The sequence below is a fragment of the Episyrphus balteatus genome, chromosome 2 (genome assembly GCF_945859705.1).
Source record: "Episyrphus balteatus chromosome 2, idEpiBalt1.1, whole genome shotgun sequence".
NCBI classification, from domain to species: Eukaryota; Metazoa; Arthropoda; class Insecta; order Diptera; family Syrphidae; genus Episyrphus; species Episyrphus balteatus.
Genome location: NC_079135.1, coordinates 78,486,764 through 78,502,268, shown reverse-complemented (window position 1 = coordinate 78,502,268; position 15,505 = coordinate 78,486,764). Strand labels below are relative to the sequence as shown.

Here is a 15,505-nt window from a genome sequence, read left to right as displayed (position 1 = left end):
AAAGCCTGATAAGATAGTGGATAAAAATTATTTCTTTGGAATTTAAATAAATTGTATGTTTGCACCGGTGTTTATTGATTGCTTTTGTTTCAAAATTAAAATGAAAGATAAATCTGCATCGAAAACCAAAGAAGATTTGGCATTTCTCCCTACTTCTAATTTGAATTTAAGTTTATGCGAATGTACAATTTTTTAACACGAGGCTTGACTTTTTTCTGAAGTCAATGAACTAGACGGAAAAATATCTTCATGCATTCCCTTTAAACTCATTGAATTTCGAAAAGATTCTAGCCTCAGGAATACCAATTTTAGGTCTAAGGTAGTTTCGGGCTACACTTTTAAGTTTTAATTTCATTTGAGTTTAGAAAACTTAAGCGTTTCAGTGAGTTGTGCGCTTTATTAAAGTGAACCGAGGAAATTTCCAAGTAAACAGCCGTATTCGATTCACTAGAAAGTCTTAAATAATAAGCTCTTAAAAGGTGGTTAAAATTTAATTCAGACAATTTTTTTTTTTTTCTTTAGAATTTCTAAAACTGACGGAAACAACATCATGCTACCGAAAGTTAAACGTTTTTGAAAGCCAATTTGATGTAATTAAGTAAGGAAATATTTCGATTCACGTGAATCGAATAGCAGAATAGGGCTGAAACGCTTGAGCATTCCTTGACACTGGATTACGAATAGCTGAATTGCCCAAAAGCCTCCTCAGACATTAACTTAAGAAAAATCTCGACTTGAGTAATGAATTTGAATGAATTCATTAACTGTTTCGCAAAACTAGAAAATATGTAGGAGACATTTTTGAATTAGTTCAAAGTAACAAGTGGCGCTTGTACCTAATAACCCAAGTAAAAAAAACTATGACGTCACGTTTTTGAGATATAATAAGACTTCTTTTTAAATTTTTCCTCAGAAAATCCTTAGCATCAACACAATCTCAAAATGGTCATTTTTTTATAAACAAATTAAAGTTAAGTTTTTTTTTAGTTTTGGAAAATTGTATTGTTGGCCTCTTGGCAGTCTTTTTTGAATTCCTTAATTTGGTAAGTTTCATTAATTTTTGGTCTTCTAGAAATATTATTTTCTACCCTGAGATTTATAAAAAAGGATCACGTGGGTAAATTTGAACCAATTTTGTTCTTTCTGTAGACTTAAACAAGAGTATAGGATAAAAGTTTATAGTACTTATCTACTTTTCCCCATTTTTTATAAAGTAATGTTTTGCCATTTTTATATCAAGTTTGAATTTTTTATTAGAAAAAAATAAAAAAGAAAACTGATACAAAATTATATACGAGAAATTAAATAATTTGTTTTGTTATTATTTTGTGGTTGTATTTCTTCCCTTATTATTCAAATAAAAACGCCATTTTTATTTTAAATTTGCCAATATATTTCGAGGTTCATACCTAATAATAAGGGAAGAAATACAACCACAAAATAATAATATTATAAATCAGCAAAACAAAATATAAAATATATATTGTTTTGTATTTATTTATTAATTTGCCAACGGCAACTCTTTTTATAATTTTTAAATATATAACTTATAAGTTTTCTTAATACATACAAAAAACTCACCAGATGTCGCTTCTAAAACTTTATTTTCTTCATGTTGGCACCATTTGTTTGGAAATGTCATTCAGTTCTTCTGTCGTATTTGGTGCTGCTGTATCTGTGTGTCCGCTCTCTTCTGTGTGAAAACTGGAAAAGAACCAAAAGAAAAAAGCAGAAGTTTCTCATCTCTGGTGACGGGGGCGATATTTTTATCTTGTTTCATGAAATTAACATAATTATTTTGTTTAATTTCAATAAAAATTGTTCACCATGAATCTATTTAGCAGTACAAAATGCATTTTCTTCCAACTAATCATGGTAAATTATTGAACTAAATACTTTTTAATTGTTGGCTAAAGTTGCGGCAAATTGATTTCTTTCACCGATAAACGGTGGAAAGGGAATCTTCATCACTAAAGAAAAAAAAAACCCATATAATTACTTTTCTTATTGAATTAATGAGAAAAAACGTGCCACGACTTTTGCACATCATTAGTAAACAATAATTGAAATATGTTTTGTAAATTATGTTGCAGTTTTTGATTGGTTACAATATATTTTGTCTCCATTTCTTATTTGTATATTAAAAAAAAAAAAACTAATGATGGTTTTATTTTACAGATCTTTTATGTTTTCTACAACCCGACCGACAGCGGGGCTGTTGAATTAAATAGTCAAAACATTGACATGACTCTAGGTAAGCATAATTTATAATCATCATCTAGATCCATTCGTTAATATTTGTATTAAATATTCGACGTGTCACCCAACCATCACCATCGGGCATCGATGAATGTGTAGAGATGATAATTACACGCTCTCCTGACGGCGATGTGTTGACTATATCGGTCAAAACACAACAAATTTCGTTTTAAAATCGGGGTTTTTACGCTTCAATGATGTTTTGTATTTTTTTTTTTCTATTTTGTACCTTCCTTATCAGTAGCAATTAATGAAATTTTACTGACAATTTTCCTTAGAATTAAGAGTTCACCTGTAGAAGATAAGGTTCGAAAGTTTGTTTGTTTTTTCTTATAGGTATATCGAAACGAAGTCAGAACTTAATTGCAATAGCGCAGAATTTTAAACAATTTTTGTAAATTGCTAAAGCCATTTTAGTAAGTTACTAAGCCAAAAAGCGGACTGATTTTTAATTTAACAACTTATTAAATGGCTTTAGCAATTGAAGCATCAGTTTTAAGAACGGAATAAGTCCATTTTGAAAAATTGTCGGGAAAACGCAAAAAACTGAATAGCTTCTATATATTACTCTTTTCAAATCTTTGACCTTCAGATAAAATAAAGATTCCGTTCTTAAAACTTACGGTTTGAAATTTCACCCAATAGCCTAGACAAAAATCTAATAAATACGACTGATAATTTATTTTAAAAAAAAGTTTTAATGATAGCAATAGATTAAGGGCCCTTTTTTTCACTTGAAGTTGAACATAACTTGAGAATTTTTAATATAAAAATTCTCAAGTTATGTTCAACTCCGAGTGAAAAAATTGGCCCTAACTATTGATAGAGTTTGAGTAATCAAAACAGAAAAGTGTTTTACGAAGTAAAACAAAATTTTTTGTTGTGGTCTGTTTTTTACTTGAGTAAAACAAAAAATGAGAAAATTAAGATAGGTTCGAATGGTCATTTTTCGGTTAATTTTAAATGAAAAAACTTTTTGAGCATTTTGAAGGAAATTTAATCTGCTGTTTATTTAGAGCAATGCATATGACTATCTCAGCCCGAAAAAAAATACATCTTGGTCTTTCCAACTACCTATCAGTAAATGTTTGCCTAGCGTAGATTGTTGTTACCTCAGGCTTGGTTTAAAATGAGTCTAGAGCCCGGAAAAATGAGTCTTTGTGAACATTAATGAGCCCTATTAAATAATATCTTGTGGTATCAATAGCTTATAGGGCCGTACGGGGTAGTCCCAATTTTTTCTGCATCTGGTTATTTTTTTTTGCACATAATAAGAAAAAAAAAAAAACGAGTAAGTAAAAATGACAATTTAAACAAATATAATTCAGCACCGTTTGGAAAACAAAATCGCTGCAACCAAATTTTGAATCGAACCGTCCGCCGGGTTTGAATCAGCGACTCCTTGCTCCTCGAGCTATGTTTTTTCGATTCATATTTTACGCAAAGCACTGTTTTGAACTAGAAGCTGGTGTAGATACTTTTAAAAGTTTTTGAGAAGTTTGATGCTCGAAATATGTACATATAAATAATAAATACAAATAAATAGTTAATTGCTTGTGTGCATATAACCCATTTCAAATAATAAATAAGTACAAAAAATAGAGAAGCAAACTGGTTTTCAGAAATTATCAAAGTTACCAAATCTAACAAAGTTAATAAAAACTTGTTGAGGGTCAAGGTTTTAAAACATTACATTCCAAGACTTTGACGCTTTGAATTGAACGCTTTGAATATACTCTTTCCTTTATCATATCATCATTTTTTTTCTAACTATTAAAAGCTTTTAAAAAAAGTTTAACTGCAGCTAATTTCAGTCTTGTTTAAGGATTTATAAAATATCAATAAAATATTTAACGTCATTATTTTTTGTAAACAATTTTCTTCTTAAATTTAATAATAAAAAGCATAGTCGAGTATTGTTTGTTTATTCAAGTGGCAAAAATAAAGTGGAGCATGTACGTAGTATATTCGTTGTGCATTTCGCTGTTATGTCAGAAGTAATAAAAGCCAGATTTCAACTGAATAAACAAATGATCGAACTACTGTAAATTTTAAAAGTTCAAACCAGGGTATTAAACCTTTAATTTAAAATACAAACATTACTCGGGGTTTGTTGTAACACTTTCAATATTATTGTTGTGACAACAACAATGTGATATATGTTTTTGTTCTATTTCATGAACTCTTTTATCTATTTAAATTTGTTCTGACATTTGAAATATTACAGATAAAGCAGTTAAAGACAGACAGTTCATTGACTTACATCCCAAACAATTGAAAACATTATGATTAAGTTTTTTCCAAATCATTTTTAGTAAACAGATTGCAGTTTAACTATATATATGGGTTCTATGCCAAAGTTATCTAAGTGAATTTTTACCGTTTTTCATTTAAGTCGATTTTCATAGTTGTTAAGTGTAGGTAACTCTTCAATATGCCATAAGCATGCTATTGAACTCCAGTCCCAAATATGTAGGTTAAATTGTCATTCAACACATTCTACGAAATTGTATTGATTTTTCAGCTAGCCACAATGTTTTGGCTTTTTTTTCTCAAAAAGACATTATGTACAGAAACTATCAAATTATTCACTTCAGATTATTAGATAAGACTTGAGTAGGTAAATACTGGTTAATATATTGTTTATAAACAAAAAGTAAGGGTAATAATGTTTTGTGTACTCCTCAATACGTGATTAATGGTGATTTCTTAACCAACGATTGCTCTTCAATAAGAATTTTGAAAGCTAAGTGTACTTTACATTAAGCTGTTGCAGTTTTTTTTTTCGTTTAAGATAAAAGAAAGACATTTGAATTCACCTGATTCGTCATTCATTCAAATAACTAGACCATTATGGAGTATGTAATAACCGGTTTACAGATATCACCTTGTCGAATTATGTCTGTATGTAGATACTTAAAAGACGAAACGGAAAAACTAAACGCCAGTACAGCAGTTGCATAACGTAATTGTGGAAATTAGCTGCCAAACAATATATTTAAACTTTTTATTTAATTTAAAAGTTTTTTTTTAAATAATCGCTTTTTTGGGATTTTTTGCAAAATAAAATAAAATAGCACATTTAAAAACTATCAGCAAAAATGATAGTCGGTTCAAGTAAACTTGATAATTAGAAAACCAGTTCTAGGTTAGAGCTTATCAGGTGGCAGCGGTGGTGCGATGCGTAGTGCGTCGGCCTCCTAATCGCTAGGTTTTGATCCAAAATTAATTGAACATCAGCGGTTTAGAACCACTTAAAGGAATCTGACGATCGGTTAGTTATAACTCCAGCCTATGAACTTGGTGGTAACACACACATAATTGTTCATTCAAAACCTTCAACATAAATTGATTTCACAGCATCACTGCGCGTATGTTAAAGTCTTACAAAAAACCCTTCACACCATATTGTTTTCTCCCCAAGAAAATACAGAACATAACGTACACTTTTCTGTGGGTTTGAAATAACTATTAAATCAATAAATAATTTCTGCTAAACAAACAGCGCATTCTATTGAAGGTGATAAGGTTACATAACATTTAATCAATGATTCAGATAGTTGTGATTGTTGACAATGCAATTTTTGTCTGAATTTTGTTTAGTAAATACATATTTAATTAATTTTATTATCATTTCAGCATCAAACGAACTGGTTTTTCTTAACTTCTATGCTGAGTGGTGTCGTTTTAGTAACATTCTTCAACCTGTATTCAATGAAGCCGCAGATAAGGTAAAAAAAGTTTCTTTTATTTAGTTTTCCTGTTTTAAGATAAAATACATTTTAACCGGTATAGGTACGAGAAGCATTCCCTGAAGCTGGAAAAGTTGTTCTTGGCAAAGTAGATTGCGACCGTGAAACAAGCATTGCATCACGTTTCCACATCACAAAATATCCAACACTTAAAATAGTACGCAATGGACAATTGACAAAGAGAGAATATCGTGGACAGAGATCAGCTGAAGCATTTTTGGAATTTGTCAAAAAACAATTGGAAGATCCAATCAAAGAATTCCATTCGCTAAAGGATCTAGAAAATCTCGATTCGAAAAAACGTATTGTTATTGGTTATTTCGATCGTCGTGATCAACCTGAATATAATACATTCCGAAGAGTTGCAACGAATCTTAAAGAAGACTGTCAATTCCATGTTGGCTTTGGAGATTCATCTAAAGCAATGCATCCTCCAGGTGAGACTTGTAACACTTTATTGCTATCAAAATAATTATTAACATAATTTATTTAATGCATGCATAACTTTTTTTTACTTCCTTTCAAAGAACAAAGTGAAGGAGAAACAAAACCTATAGGTAAATTAACTATCGTGATGTAACATCAGACCTCTTCTTAACCCTATTTAAACATTTCACTATATTTTGTTTCAATGTTCTTTAATATGTTGGTTATAATTTTGGTTTAAAATTTTGATACAAGTACATATATAAGTATATACATACAACAACCGGAAAAAGTATTTTGACAAAATGAACATTTTTCTTACTGATGAGAATAATCTGTAACGGTTAAACATAAAATAAGGAAGTTGACGGTTATTTAATAAGTATATTATGGTGAATCTCATGATGGTCAATGTCAGTCAAATAGTTGGTATTATGCTTCTAGGCTGCATTTTTTGTATAAAAAGTGCTAATTTTTGAGGGAAAAAAGTATCTTGACAAACGTTCTTTTTCAATGTTGGTAAGGTAAGGTAATGCATTTTACATGTATCAAGAACGTAAAAAACTGACAGACTTGTTAAGGCTCCGATTTGTAAAAAAGTGGGCAAAACGGCGGAACTTAACATTGAATTAAGTGCATCTTCTGTTGCAAGTCATAATTTCGGTGTGTCTGTTAAAAAAAACCTGTGGAGATGGGAAGATAAAACAGCATTTACGTTATAATACAAAAATTGAAAAAAAGTTGAATTCTCAAAGGGATATGTTGTTATGCTTTTCGCTTTTGGAACAAACTTGACCAAATTTTTACGGAGCTTTAACAGTTCCTTTGCGTTAAATGGATCATTGAGATAGAAATTTGTGGGAATGTGGTCCATAAAACTTTGTTTTTGAACGAAAGAAGCATACCAATATGTTTCTTTGAGAATTCAGTTTTTTTCAATTTTTGTTTTATGAAATAAATACTGTACTATCTTCCCATACATAATCAAAACTGTCTTCCTCGAGCTTCCTGCAAAGGGAACTTTTGCTAACAAAGTTTTTGATGAAAGAATGGCATTTCCAAATTCAGGGATTTTGGACTCAGTCCCCAATTTAAAGTGAATTCCTCAAAATGCGTCTGTTTTTTTTAGTGCATTTTTTCATTTTTTGTCCATTCGTGGTAAATTTTGCATAGTATAATTATATTTTTGTGTTTTAATATTTGGTAATTTATAGATTCCCGCGATAAATTCAGTTCTCCACAGGTTTTTTTTAACAGACACACCGAAATTATGACTTGCAACAGAAGATGCACTTTATTCAATGTTAAGTTCCGCCGTTTTGCCCACTTTTTTACAAATCGGAGCCTTAACAAGTCTGTCAGTTTTTTACGTTCTTGATACATGTAAAATGCATTACCTTACCTTACCAACATTGAAAAAGAACGTTTGTCAAAATACTTTTTTCCCTCAAAAATTAGCACTTTTTATACAAAAAATGCAGCCTCGAAGCATAATACCAACTATTTGACTGACATTGACCATCATGAGATTCACCATAATATACTTATTAAATAACCGTCAACTTCCTTATTTTATGTTTAACCGTTACAGATTTTTCTCATCAGTAAGAAAAATGTTCATTTTGTCAAAATACTTTTTCCGACCATTGTACAAGTATCGTATATTACGTTGAAACATTCACATTTCAAAAACGGAACTAATTTTTTGTGTTTGAGTTAGGCATTTCAATTCTTAACGTCGTTTTCCTTGCTTCAGCTTTTTAAGTACGGAGTACTCAAAATTAGCTACAAATTCTTTGTCAGATCACAACTTTTTGCACACGGGCTGCACCCACATTTACATTTGACTTTTGCTTTAGCGTTTATTGTTTTTAATTTTTGGCAATATTATTTTCATATAGAAAAATCACCCAAACACAATAACAAAACCATATCTACTCTCATTTATATTCTTCCATCACTTCAGAAAAAGGGTAAATTTGGAGTATACTAATCAGTGAAGTGAAGAAAACTTATATCAGTGGAACATCTGAAAGTTCAATACCATTTCTTAAATGATTTTATTTTTAAATCAGGTTGGAATGCCAAAATTAAACTACTTGTAATAGGCCGGAAATTGGATGGTTTACTGTATAATATCTACGTAGGAATAAATAAATAATATGCCAGGAAGGTACATTCTACAGAAATAATTACTACCTTCGACCTCATAGGCCCATTGTGATACTTCAAAAACTAGCGAGTTAGTAACCCCATAGTTGAACCACTCAAAGCTTTTAATGAATAGAGAGATTAATTTTTGTTGAAGTTTTAATTCAAACACTGTACTATTCTATAATACTTTGTTCTATAGATATTAAATAGTAGCCTTTGATATTTTTCTTGTTTGTCAAATTAATTTTCTTTAAATAAATTTTATTCTATTATTGTTCTCAATCAATCTGGACAAACTGTTAAAGAACAATATTAAAATTACAAGAAGAAATATTTTTTGTTGAAATGTCCATTGGAACTCCGTTGCCCTTAATTGAAAGACTCAAAGATCGCGAACATTTTGATACATGGCGTTTTGCCGTTCAAAATTATTTGGTACTAGAAGATTTATGGGATTGTGTTCTTGGCACCGAAAAAGACGAACAGAAGATTAAAAAGGCGAAAACCACAATAATTCTTTTGGTGGATCCCATTAACTATGTCCACATTAAAGACGCAAAAACAGCTAAAGATGTATGGGATTCATTAAACAATTCGTTTATAGATCGTGGATTGAGAAGAAAAATTAGTTTGCTAAGAATTCTTGCTTCAACATCATTGGATAATTGCGAATCCGTTGATGAGTATGTTAATACTATCATTTCAACTTCACATAAACTTCAAGAAATTGGCATGACGATTACAGAAGAGTGGATTGGAATACATCTTCTGGTAGGACTTCCAGAGAGATTCATGCCGATGATTATGCGTATTGAGTGGTCAGGCGCAGAAATTTCTAGTGACTTCGTGAAAAAGAAAATTTTTCAGGAAGTCTGTTTTGAACATGAATTTTCTAAAACGACAGATGGGTTAACGTCGTCAGCACTTAATGGAAATGTACATAAAAAATACAATAAAAATGAAAAATCAAAGAAAAAGATGAAATGTGTTCGATGTTTTACATGCAACAAATTTGGCCATTTATCGAAAGACTGTTCAGCGAACTCATTTATGTTCTGAATTTTGTACATTAATGGGTCTAAGAAGTACTTGAATTAAGTGGGGGTGTTAAGTTTTAATGCAATCACTGTACTATTCTATAATACTTTGTTCTATAGATATTGTATAGTAGCTTTTAATATTTTAATTGTTTGTTAAATTAATGTTCTTTAAATAAATTTTATTCTATTATTTGTGCTCAATCAATCTGAACGTATTTTCTTAAATCAATTCTGCTCTACATAGCTTTCCAATACTTTTTAGATGTCTATTTTAATTTTTCACTAGTATCTTCACGGATGAATTCTCCGAGCTAGAGTTTTCTTTTATTGCAAAGATGTTGTGAACAATAACGAAAAAAGCGTGTCGTACCCTTACTTTGGTCGATGTTTACCGACACTGTCGTACTTGGACGAAAAGCTTTGGAGTTGAGGTCACTTGAACTTTTAAATTGGATGATGTGAACTGTTTCGTCTTAGTTTGGGATTTTGTTTCGTCTTCTTTTTCTTCACCCTTAAAGCCCCCTGAAGAAGTCATTAGAGTGTCTAAGTATGCAGTCGATTTCAAGTCATTGGTTATATTTGTTTGGCTGCGAGGCAGGTATAATAGTTGCGAGGCAGGTATCTGAGTCCATCTTAGGTTAGTTTTCCTTAGCATAAGTTTTCTAGGCTAGGACCTTGTTTGATTTTGAAGAGGCAGGGGCAACAGATTTAATTGCCGCCTAGGTGTCTGAGATTCAGTTCGTACGGAAGCGATAACTCCTTAAAATGATTATTGTGGTTTCAGGAATTGTTTCATTTTTTTTATCTATTTTAAATTATTCTTTTTTTCACCTTCGTCTTGAGTTCGCATAAAAAGGCTATAAATCCATGTATTCTTTTTTTTGGCTTTTATTTAAACGAAAATTATTATTAATTAATTTTGTTCAGTTTTGTTTTTGGTGATGGTAATGATGTTCTTCTTTTGCAACAAATCAATTTTTTTATGATGATAAATTCATTGTTTTTATTAATCGAAAACGATCATTTTTATTGACTTACGGATAGTTAACAAATTTTAACCATAACTTATTTTACAGGAACTCCAATTATTGTTTTTAGACCCGATGTAGCTTTGTCACATGAAAATGACGAAACCTACAAGGGTGGTCTTGTCAATTTTGATGAACTTAATATTTGGGTACAGGAGAAGTGTGTTCCTTTAGTGCGAGAGATAACTTTTGAAAATGCCGAAGAATTAACTGAAGAAGGCTTACCATTTTTGATATTGTTCCATAATCCTGATGATACTGATTCTATCAAAGACTACAAAGCTATTATTGAAAATGAATTGCTCACTGAGAAACGTATGTTAATATTTTGGTGGTGTTTGAGCAAATTATTATTATTTATTAATTTTTTTTTTTTTAAGAAAATGTTAATTTCCTAACTGCTGATGGCAAACGTTTTGCTCATCCACTCCATCACTTGGGAAAGTCGGATGATGACTTGCCACTTATTGCCATTGATTCCTTTAGACACATGTATCTTTTCCCCGAGTTCAAAGATATGTACAAACCAGGCAAACTAAAGGAGTTCTTACAAGATTTGTATAATGGAAAACTCCATAGGTATAAAAAGAGTTGCTTTTTTTAATTTTTTTTTTTTAACATTCATATCCGTTTCTAGGGAATTTCATTACGGACCTGATCCAACAAACGATCAAGATAATGATATTCAAATCAAATTCATCACATCGCCGCCCGAGTCGACATTTAAGAAGCTTGGTCCTTCGAAAAATCGTTACACTCTACTGAAGGACGAATTATAATTTAAACATCTATTTTAGATTACACTTTTGATCCCTTATAGATTCTTAATTTCTATTATTTTTTTTAGTTGAATTGTTTGTTCTCTTCTTCGATGTAAAAAGAAAACATGTGGTTATGTGTGATGAGTCTTTTGGTTCTGATCAGCTGAGCTGCTGTAGATTATGTGAACAAAAAACATAATTATCGGCTTTTTTTTGTATCTATTTGCTTTGAAAACAAAAATGTTGATTTAAATATTATTCCGTATATTTAACTTTCATAATATTCTTATCTCTGAGCTGTATTCGTTTCTTTTTTATAATTATTACGGTGCCTAGAAAGAAATCCTGCTTTCTTGTACTGTAACCAACTTAATTCGGCAGTCGTGTTTAGGTTCTTTTTTAAAATAATAATATAAACATCGTAATAAATACTACAGTTGTAAATATATATTATATAAAATCTTTCCAGTGTTTTTTCTACTAAATACTATGTAAAATATGGATATTATTTCAGTTTGTGCTACAAAAAAAAAAAAAAAAAAAAAAACAAGTATATGTGTATCTTACAATTAATTAAAATCTACTCATGAGTTTGATTTAAATAATTTATATTAAATTATAATAATATATTTAATTTAAAAGAGAAAAACAACTAAATATATGTATTTATGAAGTCTGCCGAAAATATTTGTATTTTTTTTTCAATTTATATTCTAGGATATTTACTATGATACTGATTCTGGGTCGATTTCTTTCCACACATAATTTTATGTTCAGGATAATAGTGTGTGGTGTTTTGCAGTAAAAGCTTTTAATACCCGGACTGGCAAATCATTTTCGAAAACACTGTTGACTATGCTATTTTCCAAATATTTTTTAAATGATAGCTGAATTCCCTGGAAAATTTATTAACTGCGTTCCTTTGGGAACATTTATCTACTTCTTAGTACTTAAAACTACTTTGAACTATTTTTGCTATATTGAAAAGGTAGTTCAAAGTAGTTTTGTGTACTAAGCAATAGATAAATATGCCCAAAGGAACGCAGTTAATAAATTTTCCAAGGGAATTTAGCTATCATTTCATACGATTTCTGTTTCCTGGAAATAAAACAAACGAGGATCGGGACGGATCGGTTGGGATCCAGGATATCCAAAGCACAAAGGTACCTAGGTTCGGGAGGTCGTCACCCTGATTGGGGCGATCGATAATCGAAAATGAATTTTGCTATTGTAAACGATATTTTTTTGTTTTATTGTTCGATGTTTTTGATTTTTAATTTTGCTATCGGCTCAAATCAAGTTCATAATTTACAATAGCAAATTTCTTTTACGGAAGAGATAAACAATACCAAAACAGATATTTATTCGATTCGATCGACATTTATCGTACGAAAATTGAACTACATTGCCAATAAGGGCCATCTCTTCAAGTCTTCAAGGTTGAGTGAATGAAATCTAGTTTTTGAAATCAAGTTCCAGTTTGAATATTTGCATAGAAGATTGTTTTTGTACTCAAATTTTATTATAGAGCAATCGGCGTTTATGGAACACGATTCAGAGTCCTTTATTCTATTGAAGCTAATGATAAATTCAACATTTTTTCAACTATGATGAATATAGTGAAATATGTACTATAAAAAAAGTTTTATGTTTTTTATTTTTTTGTCCTATTTTTTTGGCCCAAAACAAATTCCTGATTACGGTCCTGCCCCTGGAGATTTTCGATAGATCCCAGTAAAATCTCTCTGTAAAAATGTAAGAAACGGCTTTCTTTGGTATAATAAAATATTAAATTACCTAAGTTTTTTTTTTAAGTTAGAAGCAATTCCGGTATTTTCGAAACTGAGTGGAATAGTGATTTCAAATCAAGATCAGTTGACACACAAAATAAATTTGGTGTTCTAGAATTCACTTTTATCAATATCGATTTCATTGTAGCGTGTTGCATACTGCTTTGCATCCTGCTGAAAAATCAATCAAATGTCTATCTTGTATGGTATATAACAGACCAGGTACGTTCCACAATCATAATCGTTATACATCGTTATCTAAAATTTAATAAATAATTCTAAATTCAGTTGAATGATATCTTTGAAAATTTTATTCATGGAAAAATATTAAATAAAACAAAAATTAAAATAAAAAAGTATTCACATCAATATTCTTGAATTAAAAAAAAAACTTAAAATATTCACAACTACAATTGTCGACTTAGTAAAGCAACCGTGTCTTGTCTGTTTTATTGGTGTTTTATTTTTTCTGAAAATTGAAAAAAAAATGAAACTTCACTCAAAGAATGTTTAATTTAAATTAATTTTTACCTTTCAATAGTTTCCTCTGTAGATTCTGGCATAATTGTATTTAAAATAAATTGAATAAACTCAAACTCAACTCGCACACCAGCAGCCTTCTGCTTTGAATCAATTTTGTTTAGTTTAAATTTCATAGCGTGATGGGGGTAGTAAAGTTAAAAATCGCAACAACATTATAATTAACATACTATCGCGATTGTGTCTCTCACATCCAATGCCATGCAACAAAAAAAAACTGCAAATCAGATTAGTAAAGCTATCGGTAGAGCACACGAGTTATAATGTCCAACTAATGAAAATATTATACAAATTGAAAACAACAGTCTAAATTTGCAGCCACATCATAATACTATCAACTAGATGGACAAAGTGTTCAACTAACTCAATAGAATATTATTAAATTAAATTTTTTCGTTCCAAATCAAGAGCCACATGCACGTAACTTGATACATTTGGCTGTGGTCAATACAATCGGGTATTAGTAGCATCTTATTTGGCATAATCGAAAGTACTTTCAAAGCTCGACTGTATCGAGTTAAGTCAAGTTACGTGATGGCATCCCAGATTACGGCGCGTATTTTTCGTTTGAGGGGCTCCTCCGACTTTCTGCATCATCACCTACAAAAACGCAAATAACTGACATCTTTTAGAGACTTGTGTGACCATTCCACCTAATTGCATTTCAGAATGAATCACACAACTTAAATGTTGCCTGTCTTTTTTATACACACGTTGACTCATCTGTATTCTTTCTAAGTAAAGTTCCCATGCATGCCTAAAGTTCATAGAAAAATTTAAGTTTTAAGAATCTTAATAGTTTCTTATTGCGAATATAAGAGTTTAAGAAAAAAACGCAAAATAATTTATATATAAGAAAATTAAAAAGATTTATTTTCCTGCCTAAGTGAATAAAACAAAAAAATGGACGGATTTATCTTAAGTCTATGTAAACATGAAACATCAAGTAAATAAGGCACTATCCAACAGTTTCTATTCTAACGATAAGTTATTCGTACAAAAAGGTATTCGAGATTGGTAGTAATATTGTGCTACATTTGGAATGAATGAAATGAGTTACTGTTCTCTGATTTTTGTTTAAGTAAATTGATTAAAAATTGCCAAAATGAAGCCAAACATCAAGACTGTTCCAGAGATTGTCGTTTTGGGTGTTCCACTCTTTAAAGAAAAAAAAAAAAAATACAAAAATAATCAAGAATTATGTAAAAGCCTTCCCCAATCTGAAACACTTACAATTACAAAATAATTGCATCTATCTCCCTGACAGCATTCGGCACATGTCCAATCTTCATACCAGATATGGGTGCAGTATGGCATAAATCGTTTCCTTTGCTTTTGGCAGTGACTTTTTGGCATGCATCGTTTCGAAACGTAATACTGTTTGAGGGCTCCTTGGGAGAAATACGGTTGACTGCCCCATCGGATTTCTGTGAAACAAACATCGTCACCTTGATCACAAGTTTTAATTGTGTTTAGGCATTTCTCAGTGTTTCCCGTTTGATTAGAACAAACGTAGCATTCAAGTCCAGATACAAATTGTACTGTAGAATAAAAATAAAATAGGTGTTTAGCAGAATAATGAAATATAATTTATTTTTAAATAGATTTACTATCGGTGCAGAAATATATTCCAAGTATGGAAATTAAACAAATTTTCCAGAATTCCATGTTATTATTAATATAAAATAAAATTTATAAATTATAAACACAAATAATTCGAAGAACTCCCTTTGATCATTAATTTGACATTTACAA

The 15,505-nt window shown here is 30.4% G+C and overlaps 2 protein-coding genes and 1 long non-coding RNA gene across 4 annotated transcripts; 1 reads left to right on the top strand and 2 right to left on the bottom strand.

Moving 5' to 3' along the window:
• The first annotated feature begins 1,677 nt into the window (after positions 1 to 1,677).
• LOC129908478 (endoplasmic reticulum resident protein 44) lies at positions 1,678 to 11,882 on the top strand. 2 transcript variants are annotated; one of them, XM_055984967.1, is made up of 8 exons: positions 1,678 to 1,875; positions 2,179 to 2,254; positions 5,899 to 5,990; positions 6,055 to 6,448; positions 6,539 to 6,568; positions 10,708 to 10,974; positions 11,040 to 11,238; positions 11,297 to 11,882. In XM_055984967.1, exons 1-8 carry the CDS (start codon positions 1,828 to 1,830, stop codon positions 11,436 to 11,438), a joined length of 1,248 nt encoding a protein of 415 aa, XP_055840942.1. In that variant the 5' UTR covers positions 1,678 to 1,827; the 3' UTR covers positions 11,439 to 11,882. The 2 variants fall into 2 exon arrangements, with proteins under 2 accessions (XP_055840942.1, XP_055840943.1); XM_055984968.1 differs by lacking the exon at positions 6,539 to 6,568.
• A 1,616-nt stretch (positions 11,883 to 13,498) lies between these two features.
• On the bottom strand, positions 13,499 to 14,565 carry LOC129912037 (uncharacterized). Its single transcript, XR_008771735.1, has 2 exons — positions 13,742 to 14,565; positions 13,499 to 13,679 (listed from the first exon to the last, which is right to left on the bottom strand). It is a non-coding gene; the product is annotated as an uncharacterized LOC129912037 (long non-coding RNA).
• Positions 14,566 to 14,596: 31 nt separating this feature from the next.
• Positions 14,597 to 15,505, bottom strand: LOC129912036 (uncharacterized). Its single transcript, XM_055990121.1, has 3 exons — positions 15,361 to 15,505; positions 14,984 to 15,291; positions 14,597 to 14,908 (listed from the first exon to the last, which is right to left on the bottom strand). The coding sequence occupies exons 1-3, from the start codon at positions 15,416 to 15,418 to the stop codon at positions 14,828 to 14,830; spliced, it is 447 nt and encodes a 148-aa protein (XP_055846096.1). The 5' UTR covers positions 15,419 to 15,505; the 3' UTR covers positions 14,597 to 14,827.

Excerpts from the sequence above, each read along its gene's own strand:
- LOC129908478 (XM_055984967.1), top strand. The coding sequence starts at position 1,828 with ATGAATCTATTTAGCAGTACAAAATGCATTTTCTTCCAACTAATCATG. Across the intron at positions 2,255-5,898 it reads AAACATTGACATGACTCTAG|CATCAAACGAACTGGTTTTT; the intron begins GTAAGCATAATT and ends TTATCATTTCAG. Across the intron at positions 6,449-6,538 it reads TAAAGCAATGCATCCTCCAG|AACAAAGTGAAGGAGAAACA; the intron begins GTGAGACTTGTA and ends TTCCTTTCAAAG.
- LOC129912036 (XM_055990121.1), bottom strand. The coding sequence starts at position 15,418 with ATGGAATTCTGGAAAATTTGTTTAATTTCCATACTTGGAATATATTTC. Across the intron at positions 15,292-15,360 it reads AATATATTTCTGCACCGATA|TACAATTTGTATCTGGACTT; the intron begins GTAAATCTATTT and ends TTTATTCTACAG. Across the intron at positions 14,909-14,983 it reads GATGCAATTATTTTGTAATT|AGTGGAACACCCAAAACGAC; the intron begins GTAAGTGTTTCA and ends TTTTCTTTAAAG.